This window comes from Eretmochelys imbricata, chromosome 6, assembly GCF_965152235.1.
Source record: "Eretmochelys imbricata isolate rEreImb1 chromosome 6, rEreImb1.hap1, whole genome shotgun sequence".
NCBI lineage: Eukaryota > Metazoa > Chordata > Testudines > Cheloniidae > Eretmochelys > Eretmochelys imbricata.
Genome location: NC_135577.1, coordinates 101,441,544 through 101,463,923, shown reverse-complemented (window position 1 = coordinate 101,463,923; position 22,380 = coordinate 101,441,544). Strand labels below are relative to the sequence as shown.

Here is a 22,380-nt window from a genome sequence, read left to right as displayed (position 1 = left end):
ACTAATGGCAATTTTCTCAGTAAGACTCAGCTTTTGCTACATCAGTCCACAAGAGTCAATCCTCTCCAGAAAATAACTGCCTCTTATACATGCTGCATCTAATACATGATTTTAAGAACAGTCTATTAGCACAATCCACTAGTCTGGCACAGAGTAGCATGATGATGTAATACTACTGATGGAATCAGAATTTATTCAACCTTTTCTGAAGACATTGTTTTTATAACTGTGAGTTTTCTAAGTGTAGACTATGTAACTGTAAAGTCTTCTTCTGTTCTTCTGTAATGAAGTAATTGTTCTTCTAATCCAAAATTGTCTATCAACATAGTGAATCTCGGTTTCTTTCCATCTGCAGACAAGGCTGATTGGAGCTCATAAAGAATCACTTTAGGTGTTGCTGCTCCATTTGGCTGTTAAAGGCTGCAACTCTGACAAATTATTATTGGATTTGTACACCTTGACCAGTTTGAACCTTTGAAGTAGCTCTCCTTTCTCTTGAGTCTGCTTTGCCAGTCTTATCTTCTCCTCCAGCAGATTTTGTTGAATAATGGGAACAGCATGGGAAGAATTCTGAATACACAGAGATGTGTCTCGTGTAAAAGACTTTTCAAATGTGTACTTTTAGCACAGTTTTTCTTCAGGCTTTCACAGCCATCTTGTAATCTGGGACAGAGTCTTTTTTGTCAACAGAGACTCTTCTTTAAGAATAGTGTAATCCTTTTCTTCAGCATCTCTTCCAAGGCACTTTGCTACAGTGAAATGAATTCCGCCACAGCAGAATTAGATGAGCATCTAGCTTTCCTTAATTGCTCCCTACATGTTGTGTTCATTGGCTGTTTCCTTGATCTAGTGCTCCAAAGAGCTGGTGTCCCACAGTCCTTTGGAGTCCTCTGCATTTATGTCAATTTGTCTAACAAGGGTGTTTCCATCTTGAGAATGAAAAGCTAATTTACTTGGAATCCTCAGGTGCAGGCTGGTCACTATATAAGTATTTATATGTATAAAAGTGTAGATTGCCAGGGTGATAGAATAAATGACCTGTTAGGTCCATTTCCAGTTTCTATGTTTCATAGAATCACAGAATCAGAGGTCTGTAAGGAACCTCGACAGGTCTTCTAGTCTAGTGTCCTGCACTCATGGCAGGACTAAGTATTATCTAAACCATCCCTGACAGGTGTTTGTTTAACCTGCTCTTAAAAATCTCCAGTGATGGAAATTCCACAACCTGCCTAGGCAATTTATTCCAGTGCTTACGCACCCTGACAGGAAATTTTTCCTAATGTACAATCTAAACAGTCCTTGCTGCAATTTAAGCTCAATGCTTCTTGTTCTATCCTCAGACGTTAAAGAGAACAATTTTTCTCCATCCTCCTTGTAACAAGCTTTTATGTACTTGAAAACTGTTATCATTCCTCCCCTCAGTATTTTCTCTTCTCCAGACTGAACAAACCTAATTTTTTCAATCTTCCCTCATAGGTCATGTTTTCTAGACTTTTAATTGTTTTTGTTGCTGTTCTCAGGACTTTCTCCAATTTGTCCACATCTTTCCTGAAATGTGGTGCACAGAACTGGACAAAACACTCCAGCTGAGGCATAATGAGCAGAAGAATTACTTCTTGTGTCTTGCTTACAACATTCCTGCTAATAAATCCCAGAATGATGTTTTCTTTTTTCTTTTTTGCAAGTGTTACACTGTTGACTGATATTTAGCTTGTGATCCACTGTAACACACAGAACTCTTTCCTTCATTTCCCATTTTGTATGTGTGCAACTGATTGTTCCTTCCTAGGTGGAGTACTTTGCATTTGTCCTTATTGAATTTCATTCTGTTTACTTCAGACCATTTATCCAGTTTGTCCAGATCATTTTAATCCTATCCTCCAAAGTGCTTGCAACCCCTCCCATCTTGGTATCATCCTCAAACTTTATCCATGTACTCTCTATGCCATTATCTAAATTATTGATGAAGATATTGACCAGAACCAGAGCCAGAACTGATCCCAGTGGGACCCCACTTGATATACCCTTCCTGCTTAACTGTGAACCACTGATAACTACTCTATTTTATGAGATGGGGAAGATTTAATGGGTGGAAATGCAAGGGAATAAAGATTGAGCCAGAATTGAACCAGTCCCCAACACGGTATTATTGGACATGCTGCCTTTCAGCTGAGATGTAAAACTGACTTTCTGACCATTTATGGTCATTATAATTCAATGGCACTTTTTGCCAGAGTAGTGTTGTTAGCACTTGTGTCCTGACTAAAATCCACTTTAGGTAATGAACACTCTACCTACTTATATGTCTCTGCAGATTCAACTGGATACACTACACAGCTGCCCCCATCTTGTTCCAAACTGTTATGTAGCAATGATGTATGACATCAGGGCTCCAGGCTGCTACCCGAATTCATCTGTCTTCAATGGGAACAACATGATGGCAAGAGTGGGCCCTTAAAAAGCTACCACATTCCAATCTTGAGGTGGTTGCATTTCAGTAGTTGGTGAAACGTCCATAATATGTGGGTATGCTCATATATAGAGAGAGACTGATCTGGCTCTTAAGAAATTTAATTGTAATACTCTTATTGACCTCAAGTGGAGCATGAATTTATCACGCAATTTCTATACTGACATAAATAGCAGCAAATATTGAGATAAAAGTACTATTTCAAATGTAGGAAGAGGCAGTCTTCACAAATGTAGATATGTTTTAATTATCACTAGACTGGTCAGTAACACTGGAAAATAAGTAACTACGACAAGAATAACATATTTTCAACATTCCTTAACCAACAAAAATGTTATCATTATTCTGAAATACAATATTGCTATTCCTCTTTCCTTTCAGGGAAATTGAAATTTTCATTTGTCTCTTCCATAGTACTTCAATATTATGGTGATGAGCATTGTAGTGATTATAGGAGGGGTGGGTATCACTGCCTATTTTTAAGGTTGCCCGACACTTCCCATTATAAGACCCTCTTTTCAGTTGCTTATAACTTTGCCAGGTATAATTGTTCGGGCTGAAATTTTCCTTGCTGGGGGTCTATCTCAGGCTTAAATATTTTGGAAAATTTCAGCCAAAACAGTTCAGCTCTTTCTGAGAATAAGGAAAAATAAATTGTGCTGCCCACGTTAACAATTCTGGTGACCTTTTCTTTGAGAAGCTCTAGTGTCCCCATGCTTTGGAGCAGACACTTGAAATTTGGCAGAGAGAGGCCTTTGTTTCAGGGATGTGCCTTTTGCCTCCCCATGAAAAGGAGCCAAATATGACAAAATTATAAGCCTTTGGAAAATCACAGTTCGCAGATGTTTAATAGAGAATTCTTAGATTTCTTAGTTAGATTAGCTACCTTCCCTGAAGAGTCCATCTGCCCTGGTCATGCTCCAGCCCTGAGATAAGCAGGACTTTCCCTGCAATTGAAGCTTGGGCTTCTGCAGGCTGATCCAGGTGCTGTCCAGGCACCGGCAGTGCTACCAGGGAGACTCTCTTGTGCTCTCAGTGACCCCCTGCTGGGCTCAGGCAACTGTAGGGAAGGAAGTTGCCTGATTTCAATGCAGAGGGGACAAAAGCCAGATATGTAGATAGAAGGATGGGAGCGGGGAATAGATTGGAACAAAGAGCCTGTGATGAAGCAGAAACTGGCTGGTCATGGAAACTAGAATTGGGGCTGGAAGCCAGAGGCAGAAGACTAGAACAGGGAGTGGTGGGGTAAATGGAGGGGAGAAGACTGTGATTTGCTGTGCAATGGACTGGGACTGGGAGCCAGGGATGGCCACAAGGCAGGAGGAAAAGAGAGCCAGTCGATGGCGAGGAAGACTGAGATCACATGAGAAGCCCAGGGGCTGGGAAAGGACAAAAGACTGAGACCTGTTGGGAAAGGAGACTGGGACTGAGAATACAGAAGACAGGGAGAAGGTGATGAGGGGGAAGAGGAGACAGATCTGACAAGGAGCCAGTGTCCAGGGGAAGAACCAGTACTGGTTAAGCAAAGAGACTGGGACAAGAAGCCAGGGAGCCGGGGACATTGTGTTTGGATGATGAGCATGTGTAAGTAGATTGGGACTGGGAGCCAGTGGGTATGGGTTATGTAGGGGGTGTGGAAACTAGAGGTCAGGGTCAGAGTGAGAGACAGATTGGATGAGGAGTTGTGGGGGGTGGGGAACTGGGAGGGCAATGAGACTGGGACTGGGATTGGGAAACCTGGGACTGTGATGTGGAGTCCAAAAGGGTAAGATTAGGACTTACTTGGCAATGAGACTGGAAGTGGGATGGGAAGCCTGAGGTATGGAGACTGGTGCTGGGATGAGGAGCCAGTGTGATGAAGAGACAGAACAAGGGCACATTGTAGGGGACAGAGTAGAAGAGAGTCACACTTTGGGGGAATGGTCAGAAGAGCTTCTGTCAGCTAGAGCACATTCACCTCCAGAGCCTGGAACGGAACTCCGGATTCCTGAGACTCAGCATTCTCTGCTGTCTGCAAATAACTTTGAAACACACTGGCAAACTGTCCCATCTCTCCCAGTGGTGCTACTACTGTTGCTATCAGTTATGCCAGTGGCTCAAGTAGAAGATGTCTACGTGCTGAACATAAAGGTTCCAACCTTGCTGATGCCCCATGTGGGTGTCATTATGATGCCAATTGAGGGAAAAATAGTATGTGATCATGTAATTAAAGAGCAACCTATAAGCATGTCAGAATTGCTGGACAACCAGCTGAGACAGGAGCAGATGCAGGCTGGAATAGGTGTTGGCTAGCATGGAAACAGGCACAGGATTATGTTGGAACAGAAGCAGGAGCAAGGGTGGCTACAGCTGGAGAAGAAGCAAGGGGCAGGGACTGGAGCAGGAGCATGGTCACTTTGTTGAAACTACTAATAATGGGAGTACTCCCAGCCAGCTAGTGATATTGAGCAGACAAGAGAGTACTTCTCCTAGGAGCCTATATACCAGCCTTGGGATCACCTGGGTGGGTCCTTGTCTCTGGATTGGCTGAATCCTGGTTGAATGGCATGGGGCCTGTCAACAGACCTGCTGGTAATTGCTTCTGCTAACTCATCAGACTCTCTGACTCTGGGATGAATCATCAGGTTTAGGTAGGTTCAGGCTCACAGGTAACTCAGGCTTAGGCAGGCTCAGAGGTAACTCAGGGATGAGTCATCACAATGTCCAAGGGGGCCAAATTAAGGTTGTACAGGCAACCTTAACTCTGGCATTTCCTAACTTTTGAGAGCTTGACTTTTCAATCTTAATGATGTTCTTTTAATGCATGTTTTTTATATATGTATGTAGAGTAAATCAAAAGAATGACACCCTAAATTGGTGGTGAAATGGCAGGGTCTTTCACTAGAAACTCATTTGTTTGGAAAATATTATGCATAATAGCTTATTTTCACATGTTAACTATGCTTCTGTAAAACATCTTACCTGGCAATGGAAGAGATAAATTAACTCAGTCAGTAAATCAACAAAAGTTATTTTCTTTCAATACTATTCTTATGCTGCTGGATGGCTATCACCATGTGATTATGAGTTTAATTAATCATAAGGACACCTGGAGCTTGTGTGTGGGCATTTCTGATGTACTTACATCTATTAAACAAACATAGTTATTAAAAGAAACCCATCTAAGTTAAAGTCTGAATGCTTGGGGAGATTTATATTTTATTACACTCCACTGCATACACATACACACACAATATACCCAGCAACAACAAAACCTGGCAGTAGTTCAATCAAAACCCATCTAAAATCACTGTTGTGTTTTGCCATCTACCAGAAAGAAAAGCTCAGCATGGGGAGAGCACCTGTTTGACAAGTTTTAGCCTGCAGCAGGTTGACAGCTAAGAGAGTTTTCATAAATGTGTCTGTGTGTGTGTACATGTATATACGTACATAAAGCTGGATGGGAGAAGGGTATATTTTAATGAAAATGTGACACTGAATGACAGCACTGCTGCTAGAGAAAGTCACTCCCCAGCAAGCTTCCATTCAAAATCTGTAGCTTTGTTTACAACAAAATGCTTAAGAAATGAGACAGTATCATGCTCAAATCTCTCTCCTCCCTCCCCATACGCATTCACTATACAAAGGTAACAATTCTTTAATGAGTTAGTATGTACTGCATAACTCTCTGTAAAACAGTTAAGTATGGAAGGATGGGGGATCAAAAGCAGGATTTTTATGGCTGGCTGAATTGAGTTAATTTGTTCCCTTTTGAATGTTTGTTTTTTAAACGCTGCTGGGTGTATTTTTCTAATTAAGTGTTATGGCAACTACAAAACTTGTACAGGAAAGAGTTCTGTGGGGAAATGTTTTTTATTCATTTCAAAAGTGAAACCCCAAAACTCCTTGATATCCTGAACCAAGGATTTTTGGAATATCTACCTTATTGCCTGGAAAAGTTGTGTAGTCAATAACTCCTTTAGTAGCTCAGCAAATGCTGACTTATGAGGCAATTCAAATTAAAGTGGGTTGAAGTGACTTTCTAGAGAGATGTATAAAAGATTTCCCAGCTACATTGTTGAACTGTTTATATGAAAAAGCATAACAGAATAGCAAGACCAAGGCAGCATCAGGAAACTACACCTACACCCACAGGATGCTAGGAGAAAGGGACTAAAACTTCTCTGCTGTCACTGTCTCCATTGTGTGTTGTCTGGCACTGTCTACACCAGGAGATGCTGGGCGAGATGTTTTAAAACCCTTTTCTGCCATTATGATGCAGTGCCATCCATCTTCACCCACTCCAAAGGATCCTGGGAGAGGTTTAAAAGCTGTTTGTGGCTGTATTCTTCACCCCTTTAAGCAAGAGTTTTTGCTCTTCCTGAATATTTTGTCTTTATTACTTGTTACCATTAATTGACTCTTTTCCCCCTTTGAACTTTATAATGTTGAAGCTAAAAATTTTAGAAGTGTACCTCTACTCTGAAAAGTAAAAATCTAGAAGTGTTTTAAAAGGTTCCCCTTTATTATCTCCCAAGGACTTCTGGGTCAAATCTGCTCAATTTACAAAAACAACAGTGGTTTTCCTAACTGTCTGCCCTGCAAGCTCCACCTGGATTCTGAAAATCACCTGTGTTCATTTTCTTGATCTCTACACATGTCCAGCAATACATATTCCACAAACAGAACTTGTTCCCTGAACCTGTAAGAATTGTTGTGTGGACTGATCCTTGTGGCTACACATAGATAGGTGCTGGAACAATGTTTATAGTGGGCGTGCTGAAAGCCATTAAACAAAACTGCAAACTCTGTAAATGATAGAAACTACTTCAAACCAGGGGATGCTGCTGCACCCCCAGCACTCCTACTTCCAGCACATATGTATAGATCCAATGAGTTCACTGGGAGAAAACTTATGCAGTTCTCCTTGAAGAATCAGTCCCCAAAGGGGCTTGGATATTTGAAAATCCCTGGAATAACATTTTGCTCAACAAAGCCTGAGTTAAGTGCCTAGTCTCCCTGTACAATGCGTAAGATGAGATAGGTGCCTAAGAAAGCAATTCACAAAAGCCAGTATGCTAGGCAGGGAACTGCCTAAACTAGCCAATGGGAGATATTGATGAGAGTGGTGGGTCTCATGCACCTCTTAGGAAGTATGGCATCTTAAGTCCAGACTGCAGGGAGATGTCTTTCTCTATTTTTGTTCCACACCCAGGAACACCTGTCTTGGTGTCAGGTGGCTTAGGCACCCAAGATATTTATTGTGGGAAATGCCTCACTCCACACTTGGCAGTGGTGCCCACCTTTTTTTTGCCTAGTGGTTACAGTGCTTGTCTGGGATGTGGGAGAAGCAGGTTCAATTCCTACCTCAGCCTGAGGGTGAGAAAAGATTTGAAGAGGGATCTCCCATCCCTTTCAAGAGGGCACTCTAACCACTGAGCTATGGGCTAATCTAACAGGGGACCTACCTCAGTGTCTCCAGTTGAAGCTATTCAAATGTTAATAAACACTTGTCATTAGGCCAGTAAAAGAGTGAGTGACTGTACAGCCTGGTTAGGGCACCTGCCTAGAAAATGAAAGTCCCAAGGTCCATACCCTTCTCCAATGATTCTTTACTTATGCAACGTGAAACAGCTTTAACAGGAGACACTGAGGCAATCCCACATCAGACTATCCAATAGTTCAGAATTATAGCACTCTCCTGAGAGGTAGGAGACACCTGTTCAAATCCTTTCTGCCCCCTGGAGTGGGGGGTAATTGAACCCAGGTTCTCCCACATCCAGGCAAGTGTTCTAACCACTGGGCTAAAAGTTATATGGGGTCCATTCACTGCTGAGGCACCTCCTTCTGTCTGTTCTAGGGATTAGCTCATTCCCGGTCTAACACCTCCTTCTGCTTCTTGCTTAATCTTAAATACAAATTTTCCTGTATTTATCTTAAACCACTCAGATTTGCAGGGGAAAAAAGTGGCTTCATGTTGTGAGAAGAATTTTCTTTTGCAGGCCTGGTCTACACTAGAAAATTAGGTCAGTTTAGCTCCATTCAGGGGTGTGAAAAATCCAGGTGGTGTTAAGCCACCCCTGTGTAGATAGTGCTTGGTCAATGGAAGAATTCTTCTGTTGATATAGTGACTGCCTCTCAGGGAGCTAGATTATCTATGCCAATGGGAGAAACCTCCCCTCAGCGTAAGTAGTGTCTACACTGAAGCACAACAGTTGCACCTCCAGCATTTTGTGTGTAGACAAGCCCTTAGAAGTTAGATAGTTCATTATTAACTATTCAAAAGTCTCTCCACTATCACAACTTCAGAGGGAAGAAGTTTGATCAAAATTTTTATAATTCCATTATTTGATTGGTTATATTAGCCCTGTATTTGAATGAAATAGTTGAGGGTTTGGGGTTGGTGTTTTGTTGTTTGTAATTGTGTGATCCAGAAAATAGCATTTGTATATATAAATAGGGTTGTAATAGTCAAAAGATTGAATTACTAACAGAATATTTTGAGGAAATCTTTCATTTATGGTCCAGAAACATTGGATATTTGAGTAATCTTGTCTAATTTTACTAGAATTCAATTAATATAAAAAGCAAATGTGACTGCTTGCTACAGATGCCTTCTATAAAAGTTTTGTTACCTAGACAACAATTTTGTTTTCATATTGCCAGAGGCCTAATTTGTGGCCTATTACATTGTCTGACTCTAAATAGCAGTTTGGACTTTGCTCACTATTTTTAAAACTATGAGAAGAGCAGTGATAATCACTCCAGGGGACTGTTTTGATTTTGTAGATTTTAATGGCATAGCAAAATCTAATTTTACAGGATTTTTTTTAAAAAGCAGGTTTGGCTCAACTGTAGCATTAAAGTTTATTTTGGCTCATAAAAGTTAAATATTAGGCTCAGCCTCTTGTACATTTTGACTTATGCTTAAAACTATTTTAGAAGTAAACATTTGGAATTAAGTGTCCAACTTCCCAATTTTAAAAAGATTAAGTACACACAGCCTTAACACATAGCTAACAGAGTGTTGGGAAATCATTAGAAAAAGGGATAGATAAGACAGAAAATATATTGTCTCTATATGAATTCAAGGTATGCCCAAATCTTGAATACTCTGCCTAAGCCTCAGCATGCACACTTCTATTTTTAGTGCACTAGCTGGAGCCCTGCTAGCACAAACCTGTCTACCTGTGGTTGGAGGCTTATACCCAGCTACAGTGTAGACATGCTGCTGCCCTCAAAGAAGATACAGGGCACGTCAGCATTGCCACACTCATTTCTAATCAAGTTAGATACTACTCAGAGCAGAACTCTCTTTACTAGCAAGCATTTAAGTTAACTCACCTAATGTGTTTAAGAATACAGCAGAAGAGATGCAGTCTTTCATAAAGTACCCCACCCACTCCAAGTTAGTGGTTAGGAGATACTACACAATTGCTCAGCCCACAGGGCTTTACATGTGATAAGTGATTGGTACTCTGAAACAGCCACCTGGTTCTACATTTCTGGAAAGGCTGTATTAGTTCAATATAGGGGAAAACTAAAGCTATACTGACATACTAACCCACGTCTCTCCCAAGAATGGAACTGCCACCCTATTATGCCTTGAATTTGTAGTTAACATTTACAAGTCCAGCTAGGTATGTGAAGAAACATTAAGTTACAATTAAGGATCCAAGGACTACATATCCCCCCTGAACACAAAAGCCATCCAAAGTGGATGTAGTCAGATTAAAAGCATTCTTCAAGCTCAGACAGAAAGCTCGGTACACTGCAGATATGGCTGCTGTGCAGTTGTTCACAGAGTTGAGGAATAGAGAATGTCGCTTGGCAGAACTGAAATGATTAAGAATGTTGCTACATGCAGAGGAGTAGTGCCAACTTGTTTTTGACATGGGAAACTGATGTGGCAATATCTGAGAAGTCAGCCGAGACAGCAGTTCTAGCTTCCAAAAAAAGCTTGTGCTAGTTCCTTTGGCCCCACTTTGCTTACTGGAGTGCATCCAAGTGCTCTTTTGCCCTTTCCCCCTGGTGGAACTTAGGTCTTGAATTCCTCCCTGTCCACCCAGTTTTGTTTTGGCACAGAGTGTCAGACAGCCTAGACTCCATGGAGCTGTCCAAGCTTTCAAATAGATTTAAATAATGTGTATATAAGACGACACCTGCATGTAGTTCCTATTGTTAGCACTTAGGCTGACAGCACTCCATTTTAGTGAAATGAAGTGTTGTGTCTACACTGATAGTTGTAGAGTCAGCATTACACTAGTTTGACACCAACTAAATTAACATTGTCATGATATGAAAGGCAAGCACAAGTTCATTTATTTATAGCAAAGGTCTTGGGTTACAAGAGGTCAGTCCTTGCCATCTTTAAGAGATATGGGATAAGTTATTGCATACATGTGCATTATAATTTAGCAGCAAGTCATTCATAAAAACATTTCCTTCCTACTGCTTTTTTGGTTTAGTGTCTAAATTTATATACAAGTCAGCTTTACAAAGCATTTACCACCACCTTTAAGTTAATGGTCTTTTATTGGAAAAAAAAGACTAGCATTTACAACTTGGAATGGACAAACTGTAATAGCTTGAACAGCGATGTTGATAGTTGTGCTGAAGTCCACAGGCTACTCTGCCAGCTCCAAGTCATGGTACAGAAGGTTTTAAAAATAGGAGAGAGTCCAAAGATGCTCCCTTGGTGAAGGTTTCTTTTAAAAATTTTGTGAACGGTAACAGCCTGACACCCGTTTCACTATAGTGCAATGCAGACAATGTTAAACCAATATTATAACAGACATGCCACCCATAGTTAAGATCATCTTTTTTTGGAGCACAATGCTACATACAGGAGAACCATTCAACATTTAGGGCACTTTCCTCTAAATTTTGCATCCTTTGACCATTTTTGCTGCATACCATCCTGAGGTATAAACCAATTTTAAAGTAAACCAGCTATGACAATTTACACTACAAATTGAATTAGAATCCACTGTTGGACAAAATAGTCGATTTTTTGGGTTTTTTTTTTTAAATTAACTACAAATGTCTGACTGTGCTCAATTGTCAAGCTGCATGCATGAAAAATTGGCCAGCCCAAACAGTGTAATAGTCATTAGCAAATGGAACTTGAGTTCACCAAGTGCTTCCTTTTTTTAATTTTTTTTTTTTTTAAAGGTAGTACAGTTACTTGGATTGTAAAACTGATGTTTAACTTGATCTTTTGGGGACAGGACCACCAACCATTACATGCAGTTTGTGGACAGAAGGTATTTTGACATTCAGTTTTGCTATACAGAAACAGAATGAATAAATGAACATTTTTTTGCAAGAGGTAAGTAAAAGATTCAATTTGATTCTTCTAGAGGGGAAAAAGGTGAAAGGAGGTCTTCATTTTGCAGTCATCATCTGTACGAATTCTGAAAAGACAAAAACCACCGTGACTTTCTGTATCTTCAAAGTAATTTTAACTTCACAAGGAAATCTCTTAACTGCCCTTGGCATAAACTTTCCATGCATCTAAAATCTAAACAGAAAGCTCTGATCAAGTCTTTTCACTCAATAATGTAGATAGTTTAGTGAATTGTTAGAGTAATTCAAACTCCAAAATTATCAAGTTTATTTAACATCCAGCAAGCTTTACTTAAGAGTTTGTAAGTGACTGCACAAACAAAAGAGCATCTTTTTCTACCTTCATAGTTCACTTGTCCATCTCCATCGATATCTGCTTCTCTGATCATTTCATCTACTTCTTCATCTGTTAGCTTTTCTCCTAAGTTTGTCATAACATGACGTAGTTCTGCTGCACTGATATAACCATTGCCATCCTGTGAGGAAGATAGTTGCATAGGTTTGAAAATGACAATTCAGAAGACTGGAACATAAAGCCTAGCTGAGATGGTTCTACATTAAACTTATTCTCCAAGATGCCCTGAGGCATCAGTAACCTAGTACCCAGCCTGGAGGCCTGGTGCACTGTTCATCTTATCCAACCACAGAAAATGCTATAGTCATGCCTTCTAAAGCATAGAGGATGGAGCCATTACACAAGGAGGACTGCGTGTTCCAGAACAAAAGTGAAGTCTGCTATACTTATTTGGACCAGGTAAGTAGCCTTACCCGATTTGGTCTTTGTATGCCTTATACACATCTTTGACTCTTTCACCCAGGTAAGCACACACATCTACATTTGTATCATATTTATTAGTTTGGAGGTGTGATTCTTAGAAGTTCTGAATGCTTCCAGACACTTTCAGAAAGTCTCCAGTACCCTGGAGAACAGAATGGTAATTTATCTTTTAATTTGGGTTTCTTTAATTTCAGTATGTCAGCCCAGTGTTTTCAATAACTTAATTCCTCCTGCCAACAGAATGCAAGAGCAGCAAGTTGACCTTTTGTAGCATCACATCCTCAACCAACTGCTGGTTTCCCTAGAGTGTCTTCCTGGGCAATAAGATCTAGAGTACACAAAGCACATTGAGAAATGATCCAAACTCCACCTACTAGCTGCAGTACAGAACCTAGAATGGCAGAGGAGGACTTGAAGCTGGCGTTCTCCAGTGTCCCCAATACTTGAGCTAGTGGAGAGAAACTGTTCTAGTAATGCTCTAGATCTATTCTGGATTTGGGTAATTATTTCTTTTAATAGCTATGGCTATTAAGGCTGTCCTGTTAAGTCTAGTGATGTGAAGATAGTTATCTTACACAATCAAAGGGGGGGAAACCATGCCCTCTGTCATGTAGAGGGAAGAGAATGTTCTTGTGCTTATGTCTGTCTTTTGAGAAAAAATGGAGAGCCTCTGCTTCTGGTAACAAGCTTTCCATAAGCAGAACAGAGAGACTACTAAGCTTCACCTCCTCATACATATTAGAAGTTGAACAGGGGATCTCAACTTTATGAAAGGTCTACATACAGGTGAGCAAAGCCCTCTGCACCTGTTTTCAGGTACTTTAGGTCATGAGACTGGGGGGGGAGGGGGAGAGAAAGAGTGGACACACCTTTCATACCGAAATAGGTAACAAGTCTAATCATCCCAGTTTCTTGAGAGAAGGGCTACCAGGGATTCCAGCATGAAAGAGCCTCAGCTGCCACTGTGCCTCCCCCCCCGGCCAATTCTCCTGGCGGAGCAGTTTCAGCAAGCCTACTCTATAATATCCAAAATAAGTTTTCCTCCTGCTGCTGGTAGAAGGGCTTATACCCACCTTCCAGGCAAGCACAGGGCAATGCTAGGAGTAAGAGGCTCATCATTAAAAACTGTTCAAAAAAAGTCTGAAGCTTTGGATTCTAGCAGTACCTTGTCAAAGACTCTGAATGCCTCACGGATTTCTTCCTCGCTGTCAGTGTCCTTCATTTTTCTGGCCATCATGGTTAAGAACTCAGGGAAATCAATAGTGCCATTGCCTTAAACACAGAAATGAATCTGTACTTTAGAGTCCCATCATTTCCCTGATACCAAAGCTAGCTTTAGAGTTAGGAAGGGACAAGTCTCATTACTGATCAAGTATTTAAGAGCTACCTTCCATTTTTACACTAAAACCAGAGAAGCTTCCAAGAACTTTGTAAGTGGTCACGCTTAGGTCACTCCTCTTCCCCTAAAATGCTAATATAGCATTTTTAGCTCTAGTATGCTCAAGCAACCACTGAAAACATGGAAGTAATGAGGACTATTGTATGGACTGCTACTTTCCCTCCAGACCCACACCCCAGAATTCATCAATTCATCATCCTAGGGGCTATATTTTGACCATGTCCATTTACTGTTAAAAGTGGTTTAATGTGACCAGAGACATGCCTTGTAATGCTGGCAAAACAAGGCCTCAGCTCCTGCTAAGGTCCCCTTGCCTCACTGGACTATTGACAGATGGCTAACTGGGATCAGTCTGGTTCATGTGTGTCAGTATTGTTAAAATATGTATTAGAGTTAGAAAAATTTGCTTATTGTTTAATGCATGCAGCAACTTAAAAGCATTCAATAAAGTCTAATCTCACCTATAACATCTGTATCCCATATTATAAGGCAATACTTGAGCACTTGCACTGTGAGCGCCTAACTGCACAAGTCACCAGACAGGAGAGAAACATTAACTACAACAGGTTTCAGAGTAGCAGCCATGTTAGTCTGTATTCGCAAAAAAAAAAAAAAAAAAAAAAAAAAAAAGGAGTACTAGTGGCACCTTAGAGACTAACAAATTTATCTGAGCATAAGCTTTCGTGAGCTACAGCTCACTTCATCAACTTCATCCGATGAAGTGAACTGTAGCTCACGAAAGCTTATGCTCAGATAAATTTGTTAGTGGCACCTTAGAGACTAATACTCCTTTTCTATGAACTACTATGAAATGCGAAGGTGTTTATCATGCCCAACAAAGAAGGCCCATTGATATATTCTACAATAGTTCATCCAGTGTCAAAGAGGACAAGAGACTGTCGATTGCTCACTTTCACAACTTTTGTTGATCATGAGGAGCTGAAGAGAGAAATTCTTTCATCAGATAAATTTGCAGCTCAAAGCACAAGAGAAAAGGGAATAAAAATCCCTAACAAGGAGGAACTGTATCTCTATGCTGTTGGGGCTCTGAGGGGCAAGGATTACTAAGCATAAGCAAAAGATCCCCAGCGTTTAACCTGGATTAGTTCTTAAGGACATACAGAAGTTGTTCATTACAGCTTATTTTTTGAAACAATTGGAACTCTTTTATATGTGTATGTGCACCTTAACCTTGTAAATAACTCTTATTAATACGTCTTTAATTTATTATAGGATTGGCTACAAGTATGGTCTTTGGTGAGAGATCTAAGGTACAACTGACCTGAGATAAATGGACTGGGAGTAACTTGAATATTGCTGTGATCTTTGGTGTAAAGAACCATCTATCACAAAGGTAAGCTTACCTGGGTGGCCAGACAGATTGAAGTACCCAAGGCAACTATCTGTGTCTAAATGTTAAGGCTGTTCTAGTGCCTGAGAAGTTTACACTTGGTAACTGGTTGGTGAAATCTACATATAGAACTCACAACCAATTTGGGGTTTGTGCCCCATTTCCTCACAGTCTGCCCTGATGCTGGTACCCAAAGTCTTGTGTCAAGCCATCCTGCTGTGGCACATCTATTACATCAAGGTTTGCACTCATGTTTTAGTAGCCTTGTTGCTGTTCTAACAGTTTCCAATCTTGGTTTTTTAGTGTTTAAGAATTCCTTTAGAGGGCCAACAGTGTTTAGACAGCTATATCGATTTTGAAGCTTACTTTTACGTCACATAACAAAAAAAGTTACCCATTTTCAATTCTTGGAAGATTCTTAATGGTTGGCACAATCTGTCAATTAAGTTGATTGCCACCCCAAAAAGAGATTAAAGTAGATTGCACGCTTTTAAGAAGCGTCCATTGCAGGAGGTTATGGCACATCATCCTAGTACAAAAAGTAGCACAAGTTAAATTTAATTAAAGGGATAGAATATGCTCACTATATTGGAGCCCTGAGATTCAGACTCATTTAATTTTCAGGCTAGATTTCATGACACTGATTAGTGACTTGTCTAATTCTTCTATTACACTTGCCTCAGCAACCAAAAGTGGAAGGTGATTCTTTGACACTTGTGCCTTAAGCAATTTGCAAGTAATTGTATCCTGCACTTCACAAGTAGTTTTGGTTTTGATTTTGAGTCTCTTCACAAAGGTCAAATAATCACTTCCCCTTTCAATACACTTTATACCCTTGTCAGAGACACTAAAGAATTTGCTATTATATTGGTAATACCATAGTAGTTAAAATTTTCCTCTCATGACAGAGCCAGTATGAAGCACCTTCCCTTTGCACATCCATGAATCTGAAGCAAGTTTTGAACACAGTTCTTGTGTTACCCTTTCTGGCATCCATTTACCCAAGTCAATCTCCCTATCAGTCTACTAAATAAAGCCTAACTCCTAACCCAGTTTAAGAGAAGAGGAAAAGAAGTCAGTTTTTACTACATGGCCAATACAATGGATTAAAATATATAAATTAAAGATTAAGTTGCCACTGAGACCAATATGGGATGGGTAACTGAATAGGTATGGGAAAGCTACTTGGTACTCCAGTGAACTATAGGTTGCAGTAATTCAAGAGGTGAAAAAAAAAAAACACCCCAAGTTTTTGATGCGGAAGGAAACTGAACCCTGGATAGAAGCAGCGAGCAGGACACAGATGCAGAAGCCCTGATCAGTATTATATTTTGACTCTGACTATCCCATATTCACATGCCTACTGGTATAGTTAATGACAATAACTATGTTCATATTAAACTTAATGTGAAATCAAGTGGTTGTTTTATGTAGATAGGTAAAAAAACCAAAAAACCCCCCCACCCCTACACTGTTTTTGGACCAGATTTTAATGGAATACTGTCAAAGGAAAGAGGGGGACTTTAGAGGCTGCATTACCCAGCTCAAACCCAAGCTTGTACGGTGTGCACACTCACCATGAGTAAAACACTGCCAACTGCATCTTCCCCACACTTACCATCAGCATCTACCTCGTTGATCATATCCTGTAATTCGGCTTCTGTTGGGTTTTGACCCAATGACCTCATGACAGTCCCAAGCTCTTTCGTTGTGATGGTGCCATCACCATCTTTGTCAAATAGGGAGAAAGCTTCCTTGAACTCTGAAGACAGAAACAGCCCAATCATTAAGTACTATGACCACCATCAAAACAGTACCAAAATAATACTTTGTGACAAGACTGACCCCAATGTCCATGCTGTAGGATTTTAAAATGCACTTTGTCTGCAGTCTGTACTAGAAGACTAGTGTTTTTAGACTTGTATTTTCTGACAAATGTATCACAAGTCCAAGCCACTGCCCTCTAACCACACTCCCTAGCCTGTACATTACATCAGGCTGTGCAAGTTTTGGATAAGCACATGCTACCCTGTTTATGAGCGACCCAGTTGGGTCAAGTTCATTTCTCATCAATAGCAGTTATTTGTGGGGGAGTGAGTAATGAATAACACAATATTTCAAATAGTTTGTGCACAATACTCTGAGCAAAGATTAGAGAAACAAGGGAGTTAGCCAGACGTGCCTGACAGAGATGCCTTTGTCATTTATCGGTTATTTTTGAATTACTAAAATGATAATAGTGAGCAACGAATAAATTAAATAGGCTCCCAAAAGTTTAGACCCCATGCTTTACCCTCTTAACCATTTCCTCTAATTTAGAAAGGCAGTGTTAGATTAGAGATGATTTAAGAGAAAAAAGTTTCCTTACATATGTTGCCAACACAAGAGAACTCAAAAGTTTTAAAGATTCTGTTGATTTGGCTTGTGAAAGCAAATGGTAGCAAGTGAAGTTGAGTGCACACGTGTCAGTTCCACTTTCAATCTCAGGAAAGATTGAACTTTTGGAACATTACAATATTTGGATTCCAAACTTTGGAAGGGATTATTTAGCTTCGTTTTGAATTAACTGGATTTTTAATATTTCTATAAGATTTGTTTTTAAAAGTCACACCAGACCTAGGTGCTGGGCCTCAATTATCCAAAGAAGTGTTCCTTCAGCTTCTTTAAACACAAAATTTCCCAAGTGAAATAAGAGGGAAGAGCAATTATGTGCCAAAACTTTTAGAGACTCAATGCAGATTGCCTGTATTGCTCGTTGACTAATATTCAAACTCAGGAGAGAACATCCAGCAGTGTTTTAGAGATATTTTCCAACATTCAAAGGAGATGTTGGCTCTCTTTTGGCTCACCAATTTTCTTAATTGGGATACTTACCAGCAATTTGTTCTTCAGTCAGCTGATCAGCCTACATGAAGAGTAGAAAAGTTATTTTAGAAAATGGTTTTCCTATAGCTCTGTCAAGCCATGGAGATGCAATACAGACTTTGTAAGGAAGTTTAATGTATTACCTTTATACTGCACCTTTCAGTCCCAGAAATCCAGGAGTACTCAATACACAGAAGAATGATTTCACCCACCAATGGCATGCAGCAACATCTAAGACTCAGTGTAATAGCTAATGCTACAAAGAGACTACACATTTTAGGACTAGTTAAGAATGCCATAGCCAGATCAAGTTTATGGAGAAATCCAATATGGCCAAGTTTAAGGCACAAAGCAGAAATCCCCTAGTGATTCAACATAACCCAAGTGTTTCCTGGAGATATTCCATCACAATATTGACCTAGCAGTTTTTTAGCTTGCGATAGGATAATACCATGATTGCAAGATCTGGATTTATGCCATGTTCTTAGAATTATATGCTTTTCTGTCAACATCGCATTTGTTATGCCTTTTAACTAAAGTAACAGTTCCATTAGGTAGGAATGTTACCATGCAATGAAAGGTCTCTGTTAAGCTATAATTTCTTAGGTTTATGCCATTTACAATATGTAAATACTGTGTCTTGAGACCACCAATACATCTGAAATCAGCAGATAACTGCATGTGTGTTTTGTTGGGCCCATAATGGAACCAAACATGTTCCTTTAACACAAGACATTTCATCCTTAGCTTCAAAAAGGGTTTTATTTTTAACCACCCCCAAAAAAGCTCTCTCCATCCCACAGGTTCAGAGAACAATATATAACAGAGTTCAAAACAGAACTAGGCAAGTTCATGGAGGATAGGCCCATCAGTGGCTATTAGCCAGGATGGACAGCGATGGTGTCCCTAGCCTCTGTTTGGCAGAAGCTGGGAATGGGCGACGAGGGATGGATCACATGGTGATTACCTGTTCTGTTCATTCCCTCTGGGGCACCTGGCATTGGCCACTTTCTGAAGACAGGATACTGGGCTAGATGGATCTTTGGTCTGACCCAGTATGGCCATTCTTATGTTCTAAGAACTGTGTAGACCCTTTATCTTCCTTTAGAGACAGGAAAAACCCACCTAATTGGTTTCAGTATTTTTAGAGGATTGCATGGTACCAGGTTAATCATATTTGGTTTCCTAGCACCCTGTGCTTTTAACTCTATTGTTTTAATAAAAATAAATTTTTACACCAAATTGAGAAACAAAAACATAACAAAAAGTTTAACTGATCAGTTAGGAAGGATACCAAGATGCTTATAATTTCTCCTGTGAAACAGCAATAATTTTAAGTCTGGCGCAGTTAGCTACACTAACGTAGCTCTTTTTATGAGGAAATTGTGTCAAATGCTAGTGTGAAATAAGCTGTATATTTGTTACACTCTGTGTTGGTCTCTGGACAATGGGGTTGAAAGGTTGTGTACATTAAATATTTATACACACACACACACCCAAAAGCACTTCCATCTGTAGTTAGACTACTTTTATGGATAATATTACAAAAGGATAGTGATTGAAAGAAATTATTTCTACTAATTATTTAATTGGAGCCTCATATGGACAAAGCTTTTGTGTGTGTGTTTAAGAATATTAAAACATAACTGAGGGTATGTGGGCCAGGGCTCACTTTGTATTAACCCCACCCTCCTCACTACAGTCCCAGTAAAGAGATTCTCTTTTAGTAAGTGAAACAGAAAAGGTAATTTACATAGCATGACATATCAGAGCAATGCTCTGCAGAACAGGAAATAGAGCCACACCTCAATAGAGAGGAACTCAGATCCCCAGCACCAGTTTGAAGCCCCCCCAATTTGAAACTTACAATATTCTGGTCTTCAAGCAGCATTTATGTCTATTTTTAAAAAGCTGACCTTGCAGGTGATCCAGTTCACCCTCCTAAGCAACAGGCACAAACACTGTCTGATCACCCGAGCTACCAGGGCAAAGGTACCTACACCAGAGAAATCACCCCACCCAGCCAAGTCATAAAATCCTGTCCCAGTGATCTCAGCCTTCGCCCAACAGGAAGGGGGAAGTGGAGGGGGTAGGGTGGGGAACACCCAGCATGGCCCACAATCATATTTGGTAATCTGCACCCCAGCTTTCACGGCTCCTATAGGAAGCAAAAACTGCAGGGAGGGGAGACTCTCTCAACCCAGTGTCATTAAGAGTCCAGGGTTGCAGTCCAGCAACCCGATGTTCAGAGCAGACCGAACAGAGGCAGACCCCACAGCCTAGTCTATGCACAAGTGATGCACTTTTAAAGTAAACATGGATAGCACGGATGTTAAAAATCCAGGTCAGTGTGAAAGAAGACCCAAGGAAGGCGAGCCCCTCTTCTCCTAGAGCGCCACAGGCACCCCTCCCCACCAAACCACGGGATCAGCAGCCATGTACTGCAGCAGTACCGCCCGCCCCCCAACAGAAGCAGCTACTCTCGCTATTGTCCAATATCCCGTTTCGTCCTTTGGTTAGGAGCGTGATTCAAGTGTGGAATCTCTCTGCCATCCCCAGACGCCTGCCCATCCCCTTCAGCTCCCAGGTCCCCCTGAAACCCCTCATTCAGGGAGCCAAGCAGCTACTCCTCAGGAGCCACCCGTTCCCATGCGCATCCAGAGTCGTGTCTCCAATGAGGAAGCCAGGCCCCTTCCGGAAAGATAAAGGCTCCAGAGTTGTAGCAGCTGCTCTCCTCCCACTAACCCCTAGCAGAAACTGGGAAGTTTCTAATGGAAACGACGCACACTGCGGCCCTGTCTCACCCTCCTGGGGCTGGCGAGGAAGAGGAGGAGACATGATGTAATGCAGCCTGCGAAGGATTTTGGCGTTACTGCGTTTAAGGACTGGGGGGTAAAAGCGCAGCAGCCGCAGAGCCCTCGCCTCCCCCACCCCAGCCACCCTGCGCAGTGCAGCTGGTGCTGAAATTGGGATTGGTACCTTCATCCCTAGTGCCCCCCTCCCCGCCCAGCTCCCGCCCCCCTCGGGAGCCCTATTCCCTGCCCGAGCGGGGAGGGGAGCAGGGAGCCTGGGGGTGCCCTCGCCCACCCCAGCAATGGAGGGAGGGGCTCTGCTGTCCCCCGCCCCGCTAAGGAGAAGGCCACCCACGTCCGGCATCCGCCCCTTCCCACCCAGGGGCGCTGGGCAGAGCCCCGGAGCAGCCGCTGCAGCCGGCGGCACAGGGCGCCCCGCACCTCCTGCCCCAGCGGCGGCACAGCCACTCCTCTCCCCCGGCGCTGCAGCGCAGACTGCCCGCTCCGGGGCGGCATCCCAGCCAGCCGCCCCAGGCACCCTGCTGGCACCGCCAGCTGCCCAGCGGGACCGGCCCCAGCACTCGGTAAGGGGAGGGAAGCGGCACTGCCAGCAGCCGCGGGAGTGACAGCTTCCTAGCCACGGCGTCCCGCAGCTCCCAGCCCTCGCGGAGAGCGAGCGGCAGCGGGTCCCATCGCTGCGCGATGCAAGGAACCGCGGCCACGCGGCGCAGGGAAACAGCCGGGGGGGGGGGGGTCTGCAGGCTTCAGCCCGGCTGCCCAGTCTCGCCTCACACCGGGGGGGGGGGGCGATCAGCCGCCCCCCTAAACCCCCGCCGCTCACCCACCCCGCTGCTGGGTCCCCTGCAGCCCCTAAGCCAGCCTCGCTCCCACCCAATTCCCCACTGCGGGTGGGCAAGCAGAGGAAGCCGGGCTCCAAGCCCAACGCCACGCGGCTGCCCCAGCCCCTCGCAGCGGCAAGGAAGCTCAGCAGCAGCTCGTCACAAGCCAGCCATCTCCACTGCGATGGCAAATCCAGATGCGTCCAGCCCCCCTCCCCCCGTCCAGGCCAGCTCCAAAGTCTGCCCTACCGGCCGCTGCACGCCAGCTACCTACCATTGCGCGGGGTGGCTGGGCTGGGTTGGGTTGGGTTGGTGCTGCTACACTGGCTGCTCGAGCAAAGGAGCAGGAGCTGCTGCGGCTGCTACCTCCTCCGAGCGGCTCCCCCCTGACAAATGCTGTAGGTGTGAGCCTGCACCTCCCTGCTATATATGTAGGGCTGTATCCCTCCGCCGGAGCAGCGCCTCTCTCCCTTTCCTCCCAGCCTCTGCCTGTGTGAGAGTGACTGCAGCGGGCAGCCCAGCCCCCATGCTCAGCCCCTCCCCGCCAGGCTCACTCCCC

The 22,380-nt window shown here is 42.5% G+C and overlaps 1 protein-coding gene and 1 pseudogene across 2 annotated transcripts; both read right to left on the bottom strand.

The window, feature by feature from the left end:
- Nucleotides 1–248: 248 nt before the first annotated feature.
- LOC144266572 (swi5-dependent recombination DNA repair protein 1 homolog pseudogene) lies at nucleotides 249–929 on the bottom strand (annotated as a pseudogene).
- Nucleotides 930–10,748: 9,819 nt separating this feature from the next.
- Nucleotides 10,749–22,287, bottom strand: CALM1 (calmodulin 1). Of its 2 annotated transcripts, none has more exons than XM_077819258.1 (6): nucleotides 22,096–22,287; nucleotides 18,200–18,230; nucleotides 16,944–17,087; nucleotides 13,741–13,847; nucleotides 12,138–12,273; nucleotides 10,749–11,865 (listed from the first exon to the last, which is right to left on the bottom strand). In XM_077819258.1, the coding sequence occupies exons 1-6, from the start codon at nucleotides 22,096–22,098 to the stop codon at nucleotides 11,837–11,839; spliced, it is 450 nt and encodes a 149-aa protein (XP_077675384.1). In that variant the 5' UTR covers nucleotides 22,099–22,287; the 3' UTR covers nucleotides 10,749–11,836. The 2 variants fall into 2 exon arrangements, with proteins under 2 accessions (XP_077675384.1, XP_077675385.1); XM_077819259.1 differs by lacking the exon at nucleotides 22,096–22,287 and adding an exon at nucleotides 18,334–18,838.
- Between the last annotated feature and the right edge of the window lie 93 nt (nucleotides 22,288–22,380).

What these genes read in the sequence shown, in the direction of transcription:
- CALM1 (XM_077819259.1), bottom strand. Translation starts at nt 18,489, where the DNA reads ATGGCATTCTTAACTAGTCCTAAAATGTGTAGTCTCTTTGTAGCATTA. An exon ending in CTGAAAGGTGCAGTATAAAG is followed by an intron (nt 18,231 to 18,333) that starts GTAATACATTAA and finishes CTCTTCATGTAG; the next exon opens with GCTGATCAGCTGACTGAAGA. An exon ending in CAACGAGGTAGATGCTGATG is followed by an intron (nt 13,848 to 16,943) that starts GTAAGTGTGGGG and finishes TCTGTGTTTAAG; the next exon opens with GCAATGGCACTATTGATTTC.